We start from the raw sequence: 18,695 nt of genomic DNA on the forward strand, positions 1-18,695 counted from the left end.
AATGCCTGATGTTAATAGGGTCGCCAGGCTTGTCTCGAGACATGGGGGCGGTAGCTGCTCCGTTTGGAAACACAAATTTAGCCAAGTGAGTTCGGCGTTGGACGCTCCCCTCCCTAGCAGCCCAGGAGGCTCTCGCGGGAGGAGCGGAAGGCGTCCCGCCGTATCCGATCGTTCAATGTTAAATCAAAAACCGCGACTGAGGGGTGGGTCCCTTGACGGGTGGAGAGCGGGCATGAGGGCCGCCGCGCAGGAGAGCGGGAAGGGAGGGGGTAGAAGAGGAGCAGGCAAATGCTAAGCCAATGGAGAGGGGGCTTCTGGGCGGGGTCTCAGACAAACTTCCGGCGCGCCACGGGATCGCTGCGCGCTCTGGGAGCGGCTGCGGACCTCGAGGGCCGCTGGTGTCGGTGCGTAAGACCCTTTCGCTCCCCAGTCGAGTCCCACGTGTGCTCGGGTTTGGGAACTGAAGCGCCGACATGGAGTGAACGTGTCGGGACGGGGTGTGGTGTACGGATGTGGGACCTTCCCCTGACTTCTCAGTGCTGCGGGTGGAGGGGTGGCCATGTGCTTTTTCACTTCGCTGAAGTTTGCATTGGGTCTTTGCACTCGTTCATGCTTGGCCACGTTGCCCGGGTCTTTTCGTGTCCTTGATCTTTTGGTCTGGTAACTTGCTAGGGGGCTATCACAATTACATATTTTTATCGGGTGCACCCCCTTATTCTCCGATGCGTTGCGTTTAGTTCACTTTTGTGACTGGGGCCTAATTTTACATTTATTTTCCCTACCAAATCGTTTGAAATGGTATTAAGGGACCGGAGGGAGGGTCCAGAGATGTAGGCTTTTGCTTTGCTTTCAGCGGACACTTTTATCCCGGGCACTGCATATAATTACCCACCCACACCCACCCAGCACCGCCAACAGTTATCTTGGGCCCCCTCCCCAGTGGAATTATTTTGGCCGTCTCAGATTCTTATAAATTGTAAGTTATTCTTATAGGGCCTTGATATCCAGGACAGTTGTTTCTCAAGGCATCCCGACTAAGAAGGGGCAGAATTTCAACCCACACTTAGGCAGTGTCTTGAAGCTGAGTCCTCCTAGCCCTCCCCCTCGGTGTGGATTCCCTTTTGTTAAGACCAAATGCTGTTTCAGCGACCAACGAGAGTAATTTCTCTCTCCTCAAATTGTCAGTGATCGCTGTCTCTTGAATTTTTGTTGACCGTATATTCCACATTTGAAACCGAGTCCTGATGACCTCTCAACCCCACGTGTTTCCTTTGGATTGATTTCCCATTCTGCACGTGGCTCAGGACCTCAGGTCTTATTGGTAGCTTGGTGTGCAGGGTCAAACGGCTAGGCTGATGGAGAGTGGGGGAATCATAGGGTGCTCAGATGTTTCCTGCAAGACAAATGCTTTAACCCTATATCATGTCTAATCTGGGCATGTTCTTTCATCTGTTAAGGTAAAGGGAAGAGTATTTTTCAGTTCTTGACTTACAGTACATTGGCTAGGGTGCTTGCTTTGTTTGCTGCCCATCCTAGTTCAATCCCCAGCACCCCATAGGGCCCCTCGATCCCCACCAGGAGTGATTCTTGAATGCAGAACCAGGAGTGACCCCAGAGGATCACAGAGTGTGACTCCCAAAAAAGTTTATCCACTTAACAAGGCTAGCTTCTCAAAAAAAAAAAATTACGAATTTCAGTGTTTTTTTTTTTTAGTGTGATTTCTGTATAATTAAATGCCTTTGGAAACTAGTAAATTTTGTATTCCTGGGACCAGAGAGACAGTACAGAGCTTAAGATTCTTGCCTTGCATGTAACTACTTTGGATCTTGTTCCCCCATTACAGTAAACAGCCCCCTGGGCCCAGCCAGAGATAGGACATGGCCCCAAAACTAAAATTGTTAATTCCACTGTTTTTTTTTCTTTTCCCTATTAGAAATTTTTTATCTCTAAAGTATGTTTGTCCAAGGTAATAAAATATGACCTATTAGCCTTTACTACCGAGTATCAAATGGTACTAATAGTTTATAAATTTCTTTTTAATAATCCTCCCAAGGTGAGGAATCCCTTAAAAATTGGGAAGAAATTAAATTACAGCCAGTAGGAGCCCTGCTCAGCATCAGTTGAGCAGAACTCAAGAAGGACAAATTGAGGAGTGATTTTGGTGTTCTCTGCCACTTACCAAACATTTGTAACTTAAATCAGGGGTCAGAAACTGAGCGCTCAGGTGCAAATTGTTCCTGTCCCATTTTTTTTCGATATAGCTCCCCAAAGAAGAGTGGATTTTGTTTCATGAAATGATGGGGGCTGGGTGAAACATGTTTTAATGTCATGAAATTGGTAGTTTTTTCCTTCTTTTTTGGGGGGTCATACCCGGCTATGCACAGTGGTTACTCCTGGCTTTACACTCAGGAATTACTCCTGGTGGTACTCGGACCATATGGGATTCTGGGAATCGAACCCGGGTCAGCCGCGTGCAATACAGACGCCCTACCTGCTGTGTTACCACTCCAGTCCCCAGTAAAGTTCATTTTATGGTGACCCTAAAATGATTTTTTTAATTGAAAAACATCCCTGCTTATTTTTTACACATCTCTGAAGTTTTCTATTGTTTAGATCAGCCCAAAAAGAGTAGTTGTGTATAGGAACCTTGTTAATTTTCCCCCCATTCCATAAGAAAGTAGATCTAGTCTGCCCTGCCCCACCTCCCTATTTCATTGGTACAGTGTTTTTATGGGAGCCACCCTGGGAGGTGAATAGTGTTCAGAGTCCAGGACTTGAACCAAGGAGCCCCATTAGAGCCGAATTTCTCACCCTCTACTTCATTTTTATTTTATTTTGATGGACTGTGCTCCAGACTTACTCCTGGCTTTATAAAGCTCAGGGATCATTCCTGGTCTTGCTCGGGACCCTACGCAGAGCCCAGGATTGAACTATGGGTTGGTCATAGCCCCGGATTTATCTCTGCCCTCTACCTCACTTTTAAATACCACCCTAGGGCTGAAGCCAAAGCTTAATGGAATAGGTGCATGCTTTGTCTGTGAGCGGATCTGGTTCTAAATCCCAGCACCACAGGGTCCATTGGAGCTGCCAGCCGCAACTCCCAGCATAAAGGCAGGTGTGGATAGAGCTCTTCGGGTATGCATCCTGATTTTTTACAAACGAACTATGGACTTCATGTGATGGCAATTGGCTACTCCTTTAAAAATCATAATTTGAGAGGGAGGGGCTTCCGAGCAGTGCTCAAGGCTCCCACCAGGTTGGTAATACTCCACCAACCTGGCCATTGTTCTAGGGCAGGACCCCAGGAGGCACTGCTCCATTGATAATTTGCCAGGGACATCTGGGCCACCCCAGCCGATCAGGGGCCTCCAGCACTGCACCTGGACATACTGTCGGGAACCAAACCCATTATACTAGCTTCTGGCCCAGAAATCATTTCAAAATATATGCATTCTAAAATGAATCAACTCTGGGGTTTTGGTTTATTTTTCTCTGAAGTTTTCCTTTTTGTCTTGAATTCTTGTTTTGCAGACACAAATGGCAGCCCGAGTCCTTGTAATTGGCAATGGAGGAAGAGAGCATGCACTGGCTTGGAAACTTGCACAGTCTAACCATGTCCAGCAAGTGTTGGTTGCCCCAGGAAATGCAGGCACTGCCTGTGACATGAAGATCTCAAACACTGGTGAGCATGTTTCTGAGAGGGAAGCCCTGGCCCAAATGGACTGGTAGACTGTTTTAGAAGGTTGTTCTCTATGAGTTAATTGCGATTCAGATTTAAATGATCTTTGTTACCTTGTTTGAATGCTTGAGAATACTTATTGAATGGGCTGAGGTGATAGCACAGCTGTAGGGCGTTTGCCTTGCCTGTTGCCGGCCCTGGCTGAGCCAGGTTGGATTTCTCCTCCCCTCTCGGAGAGCCCGGCAAGCTACTGAGAGGATCTCACCCGCACAGCAAAGCCTGTCAAGCTACCCCTGACGAATTCAATATGCCAAATACAGTAACAAGTCTCACGATGGAGATGTTACTGCGCCCACTCAAGCAAATCAGTGAAAAAGGGAGGACAGTGCAGTGCAGTGCTACTTATTTGAATACTTTTCCCAAGGCATCTTTTAAATTTGAGGGCCAAAGTGGTAGCACAGCAGGTGGGGCACAAGGCAGACCCAGGTTCAATGTCCAGTATCCCATATGGTCCCCTGAGCACCGCCAGGAGAAATTCTGAGTGCAGAGCCAAGAATAACCCCTGAGCATTGCCAGGTGTGACCCAGAAAGACCCCCCCAAAAAATGTTTTAAATTGTTCTTTAGAATGTGGCAGTTCTTAGGGAGGGAAGGGGATTCACACCTGGTTATACTCAGGGGTTATTCCTGGCTTCTGGCTCTGCACTCAGGAATCACTCCTGGCGGTGCTCAGGGTCCCATAATGGGATGCTGAACCAGGGTCGGCTGCACTCAAGGCAAATACCCTGAACGATCACTCCCGCCTCCAAAATCTCTTTTTTTTTTTTTTTTTTTTTTGGCTTTTTAGCTTTTTGGGTCACAGCCGGCAATGCCTAGGAGTTACTCCTGGCTCTGCACTCAGAAATCACTCCTGGAGAGCTGGGGGAACCATATGGGATGCCAGGGATTGAACCTGGGCCTGCCGTGTGCAAGGCAAACACCCTACACACCATACTATCCCTCCACCTGAACGTGACAGTTCTTAAACTACAAAACGCTGAGTTGAAATGCTCCTGTCTGGTATGGATTAAAGGCTTTTATTTGTTTGTTTTGTTTTGAAGTCACACCCAGCAATGCTCAGGTATTACTCCTAACTCTGCACTCAGAAGTCATACAGGATGCCAGGGATTGAGCCCGTGTTGACTGCATTTAAGGCAAACACCTTACCCACTGTCTTCTCTCTCTCTGGCCCCTGGATTAAGGGCATTGTGATCTGTGCTTCTGGAGGTGAAAAGTTGAGCAGTGCTGTTAAATGTAAGCTGTGGCACGTTCAATTTCAGAATAGACCTCAGCCATTATTGCTCCACTGTGAAAATGGTGGATAGGACTGTATTAGATAATAGACTGTGTTAAGCTCTTAAGTGGCTTTCCTTAGTACTTAGAATAAGACTCAAACTCTGTAACATGCCTTAAGCCCTTTGTGCTTGCCAGAGAGATTGCTCAAAGGCCAATGCACCTGCTTTGCCTGCCTAGCACCATATGGTCCTTCGAAGTTCAAGCCAGGAATAACCCCTGAGTGTACCACTGCAGCCAACTAACCAAGAACAAAGTCTTTTGTGACCTGGTTTCTCTCTGCATTTCTCACTGGGTCTTTTTAATTTTTAGCATTTGTTTTGTTTTCACTGCTTTTTCCGTGCAGTTTCCCAAACGCAGTGGCCTTGGACTTTGTACCCACTTAGCATCACTGACTCCCTATCAAGTCAAGCTTCAGCATATAAGGCTTTTAGTTGTTTGGTTTTAGTTTGGTGGCCAAACCTAGCCATGTTTAGGGCTTATTCCTGGTTCTGCAATCGAGGGATCACTTCTGACAAGCTCGGGGTACTGTGTGAGAGTGCCGGGGATTGAGCCTAGGTCAGTCATTTTCAAGGCAAGCACCTTACCCACGGCACTGTCTCTCTAGTCCCAGCATAGAAGGTCTTTGTGCTTTGTTTTTTGGGGGGGGCCACACCGGGTGGTGCTCAGGGCTTACTACTGGCTCTGCACTCAGGGATCATTCGTGGTGGGGCACAGGGAAACATATTGGGTGCTGGGGATCAAATGCAGTTCAGCCCTGTGCAATGCAAGTGCCCTGCCCCTGCACTGTCACTCCAGCCCTGCATATAAGATCTTGAGCAGAGAGATAGTACAGTGGGTAGGGTGCCTGCCTTCATGTGACTAACCTGGCTTTTATCCCCAACACGTCCCCTTAGCATCATCAATAGTGATCCCTAAGCACTGGCAAAATAAAACAAAGAAACAAAATAGAGGTCTCGGCCAGAGTCTAGTAAGTACAGTGTGTAGGATGTCATCTGCCTTGCCTGTGATCAGCCTTGTTTCAGTCAATCTGTGTTCTCTGAACACTACCAGGAAGAAATACTGAGTGCAGATCCAGGAGTAAATCCTGAGCACTGCTGGGGGTGGCATAAACGCACGCACGCACCAGGCCCTTGTGTCTAGGTAAAGTATGCCCTCCCCCATTTGTTTGATTTAGATCATGGCCACTGCATTTACTTCTCTGTCTCCCATATTCCTCCCCTCTTAGAATGTCAGCTCTGAAGTGTAAGCTCTAGCTGGGCATGGGATTCTGCTATCTTCCTTTGCCTTGTACGCATTCTGCCTACGTGCGTGCGATATTTAGGGAGAGAACATAAACGCAAGTTACTAACTAGAAAAAAAGGACACATGTTGAACCAAGACTGATAATATGAGATAAATCAGACAATGTGCGCTTCTCTGGGAGTGAAGAATTGTGTCTTTTTTGTGCAGAGCTGCTTGGCTCTGCAGAGTCCCATTATGTTCCTGACACAAACCTAGAATGCTGTTTCCATCCCTGATCCCACTCCATCGGTGATTGTGGATTGAGTACTCCACATTCTCTGCCCTTGTCCCCAAATGCATCACAAATAGCACGTGTGTTGCAAGACTTGGCCCAGCTTTCCTGTGGAGCATTTAGCATTTAGAACCAATTGGTCCTGTTGCTAATTTATATCTTAGAACTCTTATCAAGAAAGAAAAAAAATTTTAAGTTGAACAGATTTTATTTGGAGGGTTTTGAAGGTATGGAGGGGAAGGAGAGACAGAGTGTGTATAACTCATTCACGAGAGAGGGCGGGCTTCTCCGAGGGTGGAGATAGCCCCTATACACATCCCAGCATTAGATATGAAAGCATGAAAATACACGTCTCAAGAGGGGAGATGCAGGCAACATATGTTCTCGGGCAGCATATGTGCCAAGAAAGAAAATTTACCAGGCTCTATGTAAGAGGACAAAGCTGGGTCTGAAAAATGATTCATTTCATAGGTTACCTATCTTTGCATGGGCCCAGGAGATGGTACAGAGACACTTGTTTTGCCTGTGGGCTGCCAGGGATCTAACCTTGTCTGCTGCAAGTATAACAAGCACCCTGCCTGTTTTTTTATTTTTGTTTGTTTTGTGTGTGGATGTGAAGCAAACTAGTTTTTATTGAAACTTTTTTAGAAAAATGTGAGGGGGGAGGAACACAGGCTTGAAGAGCAAGCCATCAGCCCCTATTCTGTGTTTTTTGTTTACCAATCACACTGGTGAAATGAACAGCATGATCTAAATGTTGGGGACTTTTTGAGACGCTTACTATATATATATATTTTTTTTTTTTTTAATTGAGGGGTTAGTCCTGGCTCTGCACTTAGGAAATACTCCTGGTGGGGCGGGATCAAGGGGGCGGACTATATGGGATGCTGGGATTTGAACCCAGATCAGCCTCGTGCAAGGCAAGTGCCATACTCACTGTACTATGGCTCTGGCCCCCGCTTAACCAGAATTTTCACCAAATGACTACAGTGATAACAAACAACTGAGCTTTCTGGTTTTCCTGATGCACGCTGTTATGGAATTCCCATGGTAAAACTGATCTGTGCCAAGAAAAGAAAACCAGCAGCACGTAGTCCTTGATCATAACAAGTACTAGTTGCTAGTTTCCATGAAGGATGTCTTTGTGAGTTGGGTATGTTTCTCTCTCCTGTTCACAGCTGTCTCAGTAAATGACCACGCTTCCCTGGCTCAGTTCTGCAAAGATGAGAAGATTGATCTGGTGGTGGTTGGACCAGAGGCACCTCTGGCTGCTGGTAAAGTCCTTGCTTATATGTATATGTTATCAATATATGTAGTAGCAATTTCTAATCCAGTTACGTTCCAAAGTATCGTGGTCGTTGGTACAGTATATGCAGTACCATTGTCTAACCCAGTTATATCCCAAAGAACATGCATTACTTAGAGCTCATTTATTCCCATCCATTTTAGATGCAGATTTTTACATAGTATTTTTACATAGTATTACATTAGAAATGGGACTTAAACCCTTTTGAAATGGATGAATCCTAGATTTTCTTTTTTCCCCATGCTTTGGTACAGTTAAAAATAAAATTTGTAGGCATAGGAAAAGTAGAATTTATTCTACTGTCTAATCAACTTAATGGTCCGTATAGTTCAATATAACATACAACTTTTGTTTAATTGAAACCATGTGTTAGTAGCTTTTTTTTTTTTTAAGAAATTTTCTAAACAAGTGACTTATCTGGTTCTGTTAACGATGCACAGCTGTAAAGAGGCTGAACACCTCTGCTGTGAGCCGCATGTTGGGGGCGCAAATGTCTCTGCCCAGAACCAGGCCTGTGTGCAGTCCTGCATTCAAGTCACAGTGCTTCCCAGAAGAGCACATGAGCTGGGGTGATTCTTACAGCCTGAACATCGGGGGTCCCTGGCAAGGGAGTAAATTATTTTAAAACAATAAGAAAACATGAGGCCAGGGAATTAGTACAGGTACTTGCTTTGTTAGACCCCACTGATGCCTGTTCAAATCCCCAGCACCCCCTATGATCCCACTGCCAGGGGTCACTACTGACCACAGAACCAGGAATAGCCCCTGAGTGCCACCTGGTGTATGTGTCTCCTCCCCCACCCCACCAAAAAAAATTAAAAAGAGTGAAATCATGCAAAGTTTATTCTCTGCCATCGATTACCTGCATTTTTTCAGTGTCGATTTTAGTCTCGTCCCAAATTCCCTTGAAAATTCAAATTTTTGATGGACCATTTCCTGCCGGGACCTTGGCTCACCGTGGCTGCTTGTCTCTCTGTCCCTAGGAATTGTTGGGAATCTGACCACTGCAGGAGTTCGATGCTTTGGCCCTACAGCAGAAGCAGCTCAATTAGAATCCAGCAAAAAGTTTGCCAAAGAGTTTATGGACCGACATGGCATCCCAACTGCACGGTGGAGAGCCTTCACCAGAGTGGAAGATGCCTGCAACTTCGTTATGAGGTATGCAGAAGACTACCTGGAGGATAGAGGTTTTGTTATAAGAAACGGGGCGTGTGTGCATGTGGCCAGGCATCGAACCCTGGGCCTCACACATGCTAGGCATACCTTTTTTTATGGTGAAAACAAATTGGGTTTAGGATTAGCCTGCTGGACTGTTTAGATGATCCCAGTTTTGTTGGCAGCATCCAAGGCGTCATAATCAGGAGCCTGCCTAACATACGCCTTTTTCTCTCCATCAGGCCTAATCAGGGTGTTGACCTTGGCTACATCAATGTCATAGAGCTTGTTTAATCTGGTGCTTGTTGGCCTTGACGTCCACAATGAACACAAGTGTGTTGTTGTCTTCTATCTTCTTCATGGCTGACTCAGTAGTCAGAGGAAACTTGATGGTGGCATAATGGTCAAGCTTGTTTCTCCTGGGGGCACTCTTCTCAGGGTATTTGAGTTGCCGTCTCAGCATAAACGTAGCATTTTGTATCTTTGAAAGGTGGATGACGTGCAGCTCTTTTCTTTTTCTGGTTGTGGACGCCTTTCAGCACTGCTTTCTTGGCCTTCAAAGCTTTGGCTTTGGCTTCAACTTTGGGAGAGGCAGGGGCTTCCTTGGCTTTCAGCGCCATCTTCATAAAAAGGCTGCTGGGTACACTTGACTGCAGAGTCATAAGCCTGGACCGTACCTGCAGGTCACTCTTGTGTCGCAACTTTATGGAAAGCAACTGATAGTGTAATGCTGTGTTTTTCCAACATCACAGTAAAGTGGCATTTTAAACAATGTAATTGCACAGTCGTGCCCTTGTAGAAAGAATGAATTACTTAAATATTTATTACTTGCATTTTCTAGGGGGGAAGTATATTTGGTTCTGTAGCCAGGCATTTCACAGCCTAATTGACAGAGTCAGTGGCCTTTTAAAACATAACCATATTTCATTAATAACTAAGGAGAGGAAAGAATCACGTCTTGGCATTCTGCTACTGCTCTTGACTTTGAATCTCAAACATTCTTTGTTCTGTTTTATAGAAAATCTTGAGCAGTTGAATGTTGGTAGATATGTGACTTTGTCCCTTCTGTTGACATGTCTCCCTGTTAAGTAGTGTAAGTGCCTTTTAGTTGGTACAGTTTCATTCTTCATCTTACAGGACTTCTTAGACACTTAACATTATTATTTCCTAGTCACCAGATGCCTTCTGTAAGTAATAAATTTGTTAGTTACTTACACTCTTCAGATTTCTAGTCTCATCCCAGTCCCTATGAAGAATTTCTAGAAGTGGTCTTTGTCCAGGCTTGTATTGGACTCCCATGGCTACATCTTTCACTTGAATGCAAATGCAGTTCACTGCTTAGTGTTTTAAAGATCACTCCATGTTTGCTAGGTGCAACTGGGGTTTTTTTTGTTTTGGTTTGGTTTTCATAATTTAATTTTTTTTCTTATATTTATTTATTGAATCACTGTGGGAAAAGTCACAAAGCTTTCAAATTTAAGTCTCGGTCATACAATGATCAAATACCTTTCCCTTCAGTACTCATTTTTCACCACCAAGAACCCCAATATGCCCCCCTCCCAACCCTACCAATGCCTGTGAGGCAGATGATTTCCACTCTTCTCTACATTAATTACATTCATTATTTCGACAAAAGATGCACCATTATTGTTTAGAATTCCCCCCCCAACAATCAGAATTGCTGAAAAGGCATTGTGAAATACTTTGTTTTCTATAGCTGGTTCACGACGACCATCCTGTTATTCGAGCAGGCCCCAGTAACGTCTCCTTCATCCTAGCCCTGAGATTTTTAAGAAAGTTCTATATTCAGGCTCTTTAGGAGAATGAGACCCATCATTGTTACTGGTATTTGGCATATTGGGTACGCCACGGGGAGTTTGCCAGACTCTGCCGTGTGGGCAGGTTACATTTGGTAGCCTGCCAGTTTGTCCAAAGTAGAAATGAGATAATAAGATGTCGCGCAGCACGGTTCCGGGAACTGGTTTTTATAGTCTCTGAGTCTTGGCCGTTGATGGAATTACACGGCGCCAGGGGGCCAGTTGGTGGGTGTGACCCCCACCTACTGGAATTCGGAGGATCTGGGTAGAGGATGCTCAGCCCCAATCCGAGTAGGCTTGGAGATCTCGGTCCCGGGACCCGCTTGCCTTTGTTCCTCTGCCGGTACCTTCAGGTGTGCGGAAAGTGGTCTCAGCATGGTGGTGGCTGGTCCTAGAGGTCTTCGACTGCCAGAGCCCTGGTCGGGGCGGGGAGGAAAGCTCAACCCGCTCCCCTCCAAGGGGCCCCGGCAAGAACAGCCAGGCGCGGGGGGGCAGGAGACTGCACTGTTCTCTTCCGGGAGCTAGTTTTTATAGCTGGTTATGAGAATCATATAATGATTTGGCATTTCTGCAAAGAGCCAGATAATTACGAGATTGGTTTCTGTGCGTCTGGTGTTATGGCTGTGCCGGAGAGCCACTGGTGGGGGGCAGCTCATGACCTCGGTAGGGCGTGAAGGACGAGCTGTTACCGCCTCCCTTCCCATGAGACTGCAGTTGCCCCCGCCACTGCCGGCTCATACCTGGCTTTCCTATAAGCTCTGAGACGGCAGCCACCTTGCTGCTGGGGGGGCAGGGGGGGAGGCGGAAGGGAGCAACACCCTTTCCCTCCGGGGAGGCATGGTCCCATAGTTTAACGCATGGACCATTCACTTTCCTGCCTCTAGAGCCATGGCTGTGCCAGAGAGCGGCTCGTGGGAGGCAACTCGTGACCTCGGTAGAGGTGCAACTGTTTTATTTTTCAAAGCTTTCGCCTTTGTAAGACCTCGCCTGGAGAAAGAGCAAAATTGGTCTACAGTAAGATCGAAACAAAAGGGGGGAAATCTTGGCAGCAAAACAATATACTGGAAGTGAATGACTCAAAAGGGTGCAGTTGCGGCGTGTATCTTTCTACTCTCCAGTTCTTGCTGAGCATACACCAGCTACTTAGCCCTTTTCCACGTTTAAGTTGGGGGATTTATTGGGGACTGACTTTTGCTTCGTCTTAACAGCGCAGACTTCCCTGCTTTGGTTGTGAAGGCCAGTGGTCTTGCAGCTGGGAAAGGGGTGATCGTTGCAAAGAGCAAAGAGGAGGCCTGCAAGGCAGTGCGGGAAATTATGCAGGTAGGTTGATTCCCTGCAGAAGCCACTTTTCTCTGAAAATGTCACTTTGAAGTCTGCACAATCTCCCTCAACATAAGCCTTTCCTCGCAGTCACAAAAGCAAGTTACTGTTCGTAAGACCATGTATGATCATTAGTCTCAGTAAGAGGACTGCAGCCAAGCAATGCTGAGTGCTAACTCGTGAGTCTGTTCTTTTGAAGTGAGTTCTGGCACCCGTCTTGTCTGCTGCTGAGAAAATCTGCACACTGTAGGGCAGACCAGTTCTCAGCCCGTCAGAAGCACACAGGTATTTGTCCCGGGCCTAAGAGATGTGAAATAATTAATACACTTGACATATTCTTTTCATCTTGGTTGCTGGGAATCACACACACAAACCTTGGAGAAATTTATTTTCACAGGCAGCTTTTAGGATAATTAGGGGCTGCCAGCAGAACTGTGACCAGAACTTGTAATAAGGTGGTGGTCAACATATTTTTCCGTTACCTAATTTGAAACTGCAGAACAGAATCCCCAGGAGACTCTGGGTGTGGTGTTGGTCTCAGGCACCACTGCTAGCCCGCTCTGTCACTGTCATCTTCAGATAGGAGCCATTCATCTGCTCCTTTAAGACTTCAGTGTGGGAAAGGGAACTTAAGATGCTATGGTGTTGGTTCCTGCTACAAATGATGTGAAACGACAATAGGTAATTAAAACAGTAAACTTTTTTTTCCCCATAATGTACCCTAAGGACAAAGCCTTTGGAGCTGCTGGAGAAACGGTTGTCATTGAAGAGCTGCTTACAGGAGAAGAGGTGTCTGTACGTACACAGAGGATAAGGCACTAATACCCCTCTGAGCTCCCAGCTGGCGGGGACTGAAGACTTCTTAAGAACATCAGCCCCAGGGAGGGGAGGTAGCTTTGGAATAAGGTTCTGGGGGGGGGGGTCCCTGGCCCCACAGAAGCAGCAACCCCAGCGGTGCCAAATGAATTTGTGATGCATGTGGTATTTGGGGTACCAGTGGAAGCAGTACACCATGTATCAGTAAGGATCTTTTTTTTTTAGTATTTAAAGTTGGGTCAGGGGAGCACTTTACTTTGAGATTTCGCTTGGTTTGTTTTCCTATCCCAGCTCAAAATTTACGGTCTCTTGGGACCAAGGACAAGACTTAGCAGGAGGGCACATGCCTGACCTGGGTGAAATCCTGGGTTTGGTCCCCAGCCCCACCAAAATGGGGGGTGTGACTGTAAAACCTTCCACTTCTAAATATAGACTGCGCAGGGCTGTATGTATTTTGACTTCTTGGTTTAAAGAAAAGGGGGAACTGAGTGATAGTAAGATGTGGTAAGGCACCCCATATGGTGCTCTGTACCCCACCAGAGTCAACCCTGAGCATCCCTGGACTAGGCCCCCAAACCAAAATATTCAAAAAGTGAGAAAGAGAAAGCAAGAAAGCCTTTAAGAAGGAAAAGGTGCATCTGCCCGCAACTGTGTTTCGGGTAAACAGTCTGTTTTGTGTTTTCCGCAGTGTCTGTGCTTCACCGATGGGAGGACTGTGGCCCCCATGCCCCCCGCCCAGGATCATAAGCGGCTGCTGGAGGGGGACCAGGGCCCCAACACTGGGGGCATGGGAGCCTACTGCCCAGCTCCTCAGGTACTCCCTGCTGTGTGAATGTGAGGTTTCTCCAAGTTCAATCATTTAAAGCACTTATTCCATCTCGGGGCGTGGACTGTTTCATTTGTACTTGGGGCAGTGCTTAGAAGACAGTATTTCAGATGCCAGTTGGGGCGTCATTGTCGTCTCTTCCCTAGGTTCCTAAGAGTCTGTTACTAATGATTGAAAACAACATCCTGCAGAGGACGGTGGATGGAATGCGTGAGGAGGCCATGCCCTACACGGGTAAGCACAGGCCGTGGGGCCAGGGGCGCCACAGAGTCCCAACACCCCTGGGACAAACCTTCCCCATTGTCACCTCTTTATTTGTTTGAGCTATCCTAGGCAGTAGTCAGGGCTTTCTGCCGGCTCTGTGCTCAGGGGTCACTCTTGGCAAGCGCTCTGGGAACCCCACATGGTGCCAGAGATCGAATCTGCATCGGCCATGGGTATACGGGTATGACGAGTGCTCTACCTGCTGTACTAGTGCTCTGAAACCTCTTTTTTTTTTTTTAATGGCGGGTAGGGGGAGAGGGGTATCATATCTGGCTGTGCTCAGGGGTCTCCTAGCAGGCTTGGAGTAACATGGGATGCCAGGGATCGAACCCAGTTTGGCTGTATGCAGGGCTAACACCTACCCATTATACTGTCACTCCAGCCCCCTACATTATTATCAGCATTGTAATGTTACGGTTGTTCCGGAAGTTTAGACGTGTTTGTTCTCATTTTCTCGGTTCTAATATATTGATTGTAAATTGCCTCTTTTTTTGTTGTCTTTGTTTTGTTTTTTCCTCTTTGAACATAGGTATTCTCTATGCTGGCATAATGCTGACCAAGGATGGACCCAAAGTTCTGGAATTTAATTGTCGATTTGGTGATCCAGAGTGTCAAGTGAGTGATAATTTTTAAAAAATGCAGTATAGGGGTGGAGCAATAACAGAGCTGATTAAGCCGCTTGCCTTGCACACAGCCTCCCCAGGTTTCATTCCCCAGGTCCCCATATGGTCCCTGGGCACAGCCAGGTGTGACCCAAAAGGAAAGAAAGAAAATACAAATCATACTTTCTAGAAGGTGTCCAGGTTTTTGTTTTGCTTTGGGTGGCACCAGGGCTCCAACCCCGAGCCTCACTCATGAAGGCAAGTGCTCAACATCTGAGCTACATCTCTGGCCCCAAATTCTAGGTAGATTTTTGTGGTTTTTTTTGTTTGGGGGCCACACCTGGCAATGCTCAGGGGTTATTCCCGGCTCTGCAATCAGGATTCACTCCTGGCAGTGCCCCGGGGACCATATGGGATTCCGGTGAATCAAATCTGGGTTGGCCACATGCAAGGCAAACACCATACCTGCTGTACTATCGCCCCTGCCCAATTCTTTAGGTTGTTTTAACCTCGGAATTGCTGGGCCTTGAAATAGTGTCATCCCTTTGGTCCCTTGGGTACCACACCTGCACAATCAGCCCAGCGCTGGTGTGAATACACCTGAGCACAGGTGAGGCCTCAGGTGACTGTGACTATGGAACATGCAATTTGTTCATGCTCTTTGCATTGTTCTAAGTATTCTAAGTAACTTGGAGAGGGCGAATGTGCTTTGCCATTTTATAGACGGATTTGAGCAGCTGCCATCCTTGGGATGTTGCTTGGGGAACTCAGAGGATCCCTGAGAAAGCCGGAAACAACCCAGGGGAGGGGCGGTGCATGCAGCTTCTGAGAGGGAAGCTGAGCTTGCATCTCAGTTGTCGCCTGATGACGTGTTCCCAGGTGATCCTGCCACTTCTGCAGAGTGACCTGTATGAAGTGATCCAGTCCACCTTAGATGGCCGGCTGGCCACATCTCCACCCATCTGGCTGGAAAACCGTGCCGCTCTCACTGTTGTCATGGCAAGCAAAGGTTATCCTGGAGACTACGCCAAGGGTGTGGAGATCACAGGTGAGTGTGGAAAGCCAGAGGCTGAGTCACAGTGTGATGAGGACTGCCCCTAGCGATCGCCTGGCTCGCTCTTTTCTAAGGTGTCCACTGTCAAACTCCTCAGGGGTTTTCTTTCTTTTCTGTCCGTTTTTGGAGGTGGGGAGTGGTTGGGCCACACCCAGTGGTGCTCCAAGTGTTTCTGGCTCTCTGCTCACAAGTAAGCCCTGGGGGTGCTAGCGGGACTCTGGTGGTCCCCAGGCCTTCAGCCCTAACCCTAACCCTGGCTGCCTGTACTATCCTTCCAGTCCACTTTTTGAGGATTTTTAACATCACTGTGTTGTTTGTGACATGCACATTCTAATACCCAGAGCTGCAGCTTTGGTGTTGGGTTGGGCGCTGCCCAGCTCGGTTTTCAGGGGTCATCCCTGGTGGTGTTCGGGGGGCTATAATGCAGTGGCAGGGACTGACTCTAGGCCTTGTGCTTGCAGAGCACCTGCTCCCGTCCCCCAAATGCCTGTGTTTAGGGTCCAGCTCTCCCTGTTTCTTCCCGCTCAGGGAGCCTGAAGCATGCTGGTCAGGTTCCAGGAAGCCCCCGACACCTTTCATTGCCGCCCTCTGAGACCCCAGAGACGGCAGGGCAGATGAGGTTCCCAGCGATTGTCAGCTGGCAGCCAGCTGGGATCCCAGGATAGTCGGTGGGTGGGCCATGGCATGACCCCCCTGACGGATTGGGAAGCACTGCAGAGAGATGGGAATCTCCAGCTTACGGGCTGCGGCATACAATTCCAGCGCTGTCAGTGATTTTGAGCAGTGTGGCTTCAAACTCATGTTCTGACACACAGGTTCTTCCAATAACTTGTACTTGTATTTTGTCTCAGGGCTTTCTTAGTATTTTCTCTTTAATAGCTTGCTTGTAAGAATACGGTAACATGAAGTGCGTGGTCCTAGCTAGTTATCTGTTGGGATATCCACCACAGCAGGTGATTGGGTTGGTTTGGAGGTTAATCAGAAGTCATGGTCACGGTTTCAACCTAAGTAGGTGTGGGGGGTTAATACCTGTGCACCCCCGTTGTTCAGGGATCAGCCGTAGAGGAGGTATGGCATTTAGCTAAGCAGTGGTAAATAATGTGGTTGAAAATGCCAGATGGGCAGAGTGGATAGCACAGCAGGTAGGGTGTTTGATTTGCACACAGCCAACCCAGGTTCAATCCCCAGCATCCTGTGTGGTTGCCTGAGCCCACCAGGAGTGATTCCTGAGTGTAGAGCCAGGAGTAGAGCCTGTGCCTGGCTGCTGTGGCCCCAAAACAGAACAGCCCTTTAAGCTGTGTTCCAGGTCCTGCTACCTTTTTTCTTTTTTTCTATTTTTGTTCCCCCTTTTTTTCTTGATACCTCTTGAATCACATCCATGACAGTGTGGGAGGAACAGCTCGCTGCTCTGTGTTTTGGGGGTCATACTGTGGTGCCTGTGGCTCACTCCCTAATACAGAGCATGCACTTCCGCCTTGTAAGGTGTCGCCCCAACCTGATTATATTTTTTCAGCAACTTTATCTGGAAAACTGAGTTTTTTGTTTATTTTTTTTAAAGTAATGAAATCTTTTTTTTTTCTTTAAAGAAGCTTTCTGCAATAAAATCAGGCTTTATTTTATTCATTGTTGTAGAGGGGCTAATTTTTGGTTGTATTTTAGCTTGACTTGTGAGGAGGGAATAACTTTGAGTCTCAGGTTTTTCAGCACATGCCTCCTGACCGTATCATTAAGTCAGTGCTGCGTATAAGACACTTGTTTTCTTGGAAAGATTTAGTTCCGTGAGGTGAAGATTTGAGGGGAGGGAAAAAAAGATGAAACTGCCAGTAACGTGACAAGCATTCAGTACTGTTTTGACAAACGATGCTGACGTGTCCATGGCATTTGCTCTCTTCCAGGCCTCCAGGAAGCGCATGCCTTGGGGCTGCAGGTGTTCCAGGCGGGCACCGCCCTCCAGGGTGCCAAGGTGGTAACGAACGGGGGGCGAGTCCTCGCTGTGACTTCCATTCAGAAAGATCTCATCTCGGCCCAGCAGGAGGCCAGCAGAGGGTTGGCGACTGTGGCCTTCGAGGGAGCCGTTTACAGGAAGGACATCGGTTCTCGCGCCATAGCATTCCTCCAACAGACCAGGTAAATCCCGCTAACCTGGATGAAGGCAGCCCAGCCTCAGAGTAGCATCCACAGACTCTGGAGAGAAGTCTTATGACAGGGGTTTCACTCAGAAAGAGCACTTGGCTTGCACGTGTAAGGCCCTGAGTTCAGTCCTTGACACTGGCCCCAAAGAGAAGAGAAATCTGTTAGCTCTGCCAACCCACTGATCGCTCTGTATTTGGACTGAGTCAAAACTAGGTACAAAGATACTTAAGGGGCCCGAGCAATAGTCCACCAGGTAGGGCGTTTGCCTTGTGTGGGGCCGGCTCGGGTTTAATCCCCAGCATCCTAGCCCACCAGGATACTTCCTGAGTGCAGAGTGAGGAATAACCCCTGAACACTTCCACATATGCATCACCCTCCCCATCCTCACCAATAAAAGTATTCAAGTGAAATTAGGGTTAATAAAAACTTGATGGCAACTTTGCATTTGAGAAGTTTAGCAAAACTATGGCAATAGTAAGGATTCTTTCTTACACGACATACATTAGCTATATGTTGATTTGTCTGTTATTCCCAAGCGATGGAGATGTGTACCTGGTGTAGAGCAGACTGGCAGCCCACACACATGCACACGTACTTGCAGGGCAGGGGGGGGTGGTAATTACTTAATTTGTTACACATATCATGGGCTGCAGCCAACCTGGTCGAACCACTTTATAATTTACTTCATTTTCTCATCCGGGTTCGATTCCGCCGCCCCTCTCGGAGAGCCCGGCAAGCTACTGAGAGTATTTCACCCGCACGGCAAAACCTGGCAAGCTACCCGTGACATATTTGATGTGCCAGACACAGTAACAACAAGTCTTACAATGGAGACGTTACTGGGCCTGATCGAGCAAATCGATGAACAACGGGAGGA

At 47.4% G+C, this 18,695-nt stretch overlaps 1 protein-coding gene across 2 annotated transcripts in view; it reads left to right on the forward strand.

The window, feature by feature from the left end:
• The window catches only part of GART (phosphoribosylglycinamide formyltransferase, phosphoribosylglycinamide synthetase, phosphoribosylaminoimidazole synthetase), a 34,217-nt gene continuing 15,522 nt past the window's right edge, over positions 1-18,695 (forward strand). Inside the window, exons 1-11 of one of the 2 annotated variants that reach the window (XM_056109221.1) lie at positions 1-85; positions 3,532-3,682; positions 7,704-7,799; positions 8,815-8,989; positions 12,012-12,123; positions 12,850-12,918; positions 13,628-13,753; positions 13,912-13,999; positions 14,559-14,644; positions 15,511-15,679; positions 17,581-17,812. In XM_056109221.1, coding sequence (XP_055965196.1) covers positions 2-85; positions 3,532-3,682; positions 7,704-7,799; positions 8,815-8,989; positions 12,012-12,123; positions 12,850-12,918; positions 13,628-13,753; positions 13,912-13,999; positions 14,559-14,644; positions 15,511-15,679; positions 17,581-17,812 — 1,388 coding nt within the window. In that variant the 5' untranslated portion in view covers position 1. Of the gene's footprint in view, positions 86-345; positions 405-3,531; positions 3,683-7,703; positions 7,800-8,814; positions 8,990-12,011; positions 12,124-12,849; positions 12,919-13,627; positions 13,754-13,911; positions 14,000-14,558; positions 14,645-15,510; positions 15,680-17,580; positions 17,813-18,695 lie in introns of those variants that run through there. The other variant, XM_056109222.1, reaches the window with a different exon arrangement.

This window comes from Sorex fumeus, unplaced genomic scaffold (genome assembly GCF_029834395.1).
Source record: "Sorex fumeus unplaced genomic scaffold, SorFum_2.1 ptg000265l, whole genome shotgun sequence".
In the NCBI taxonomy this organism is placed as follows: domain Eukaryota; kingdom Metazoa; phylum Chordata; class Mammalia; order Eulipotyphla; family Soricidae; genus Sorex; species Sorex fumeus.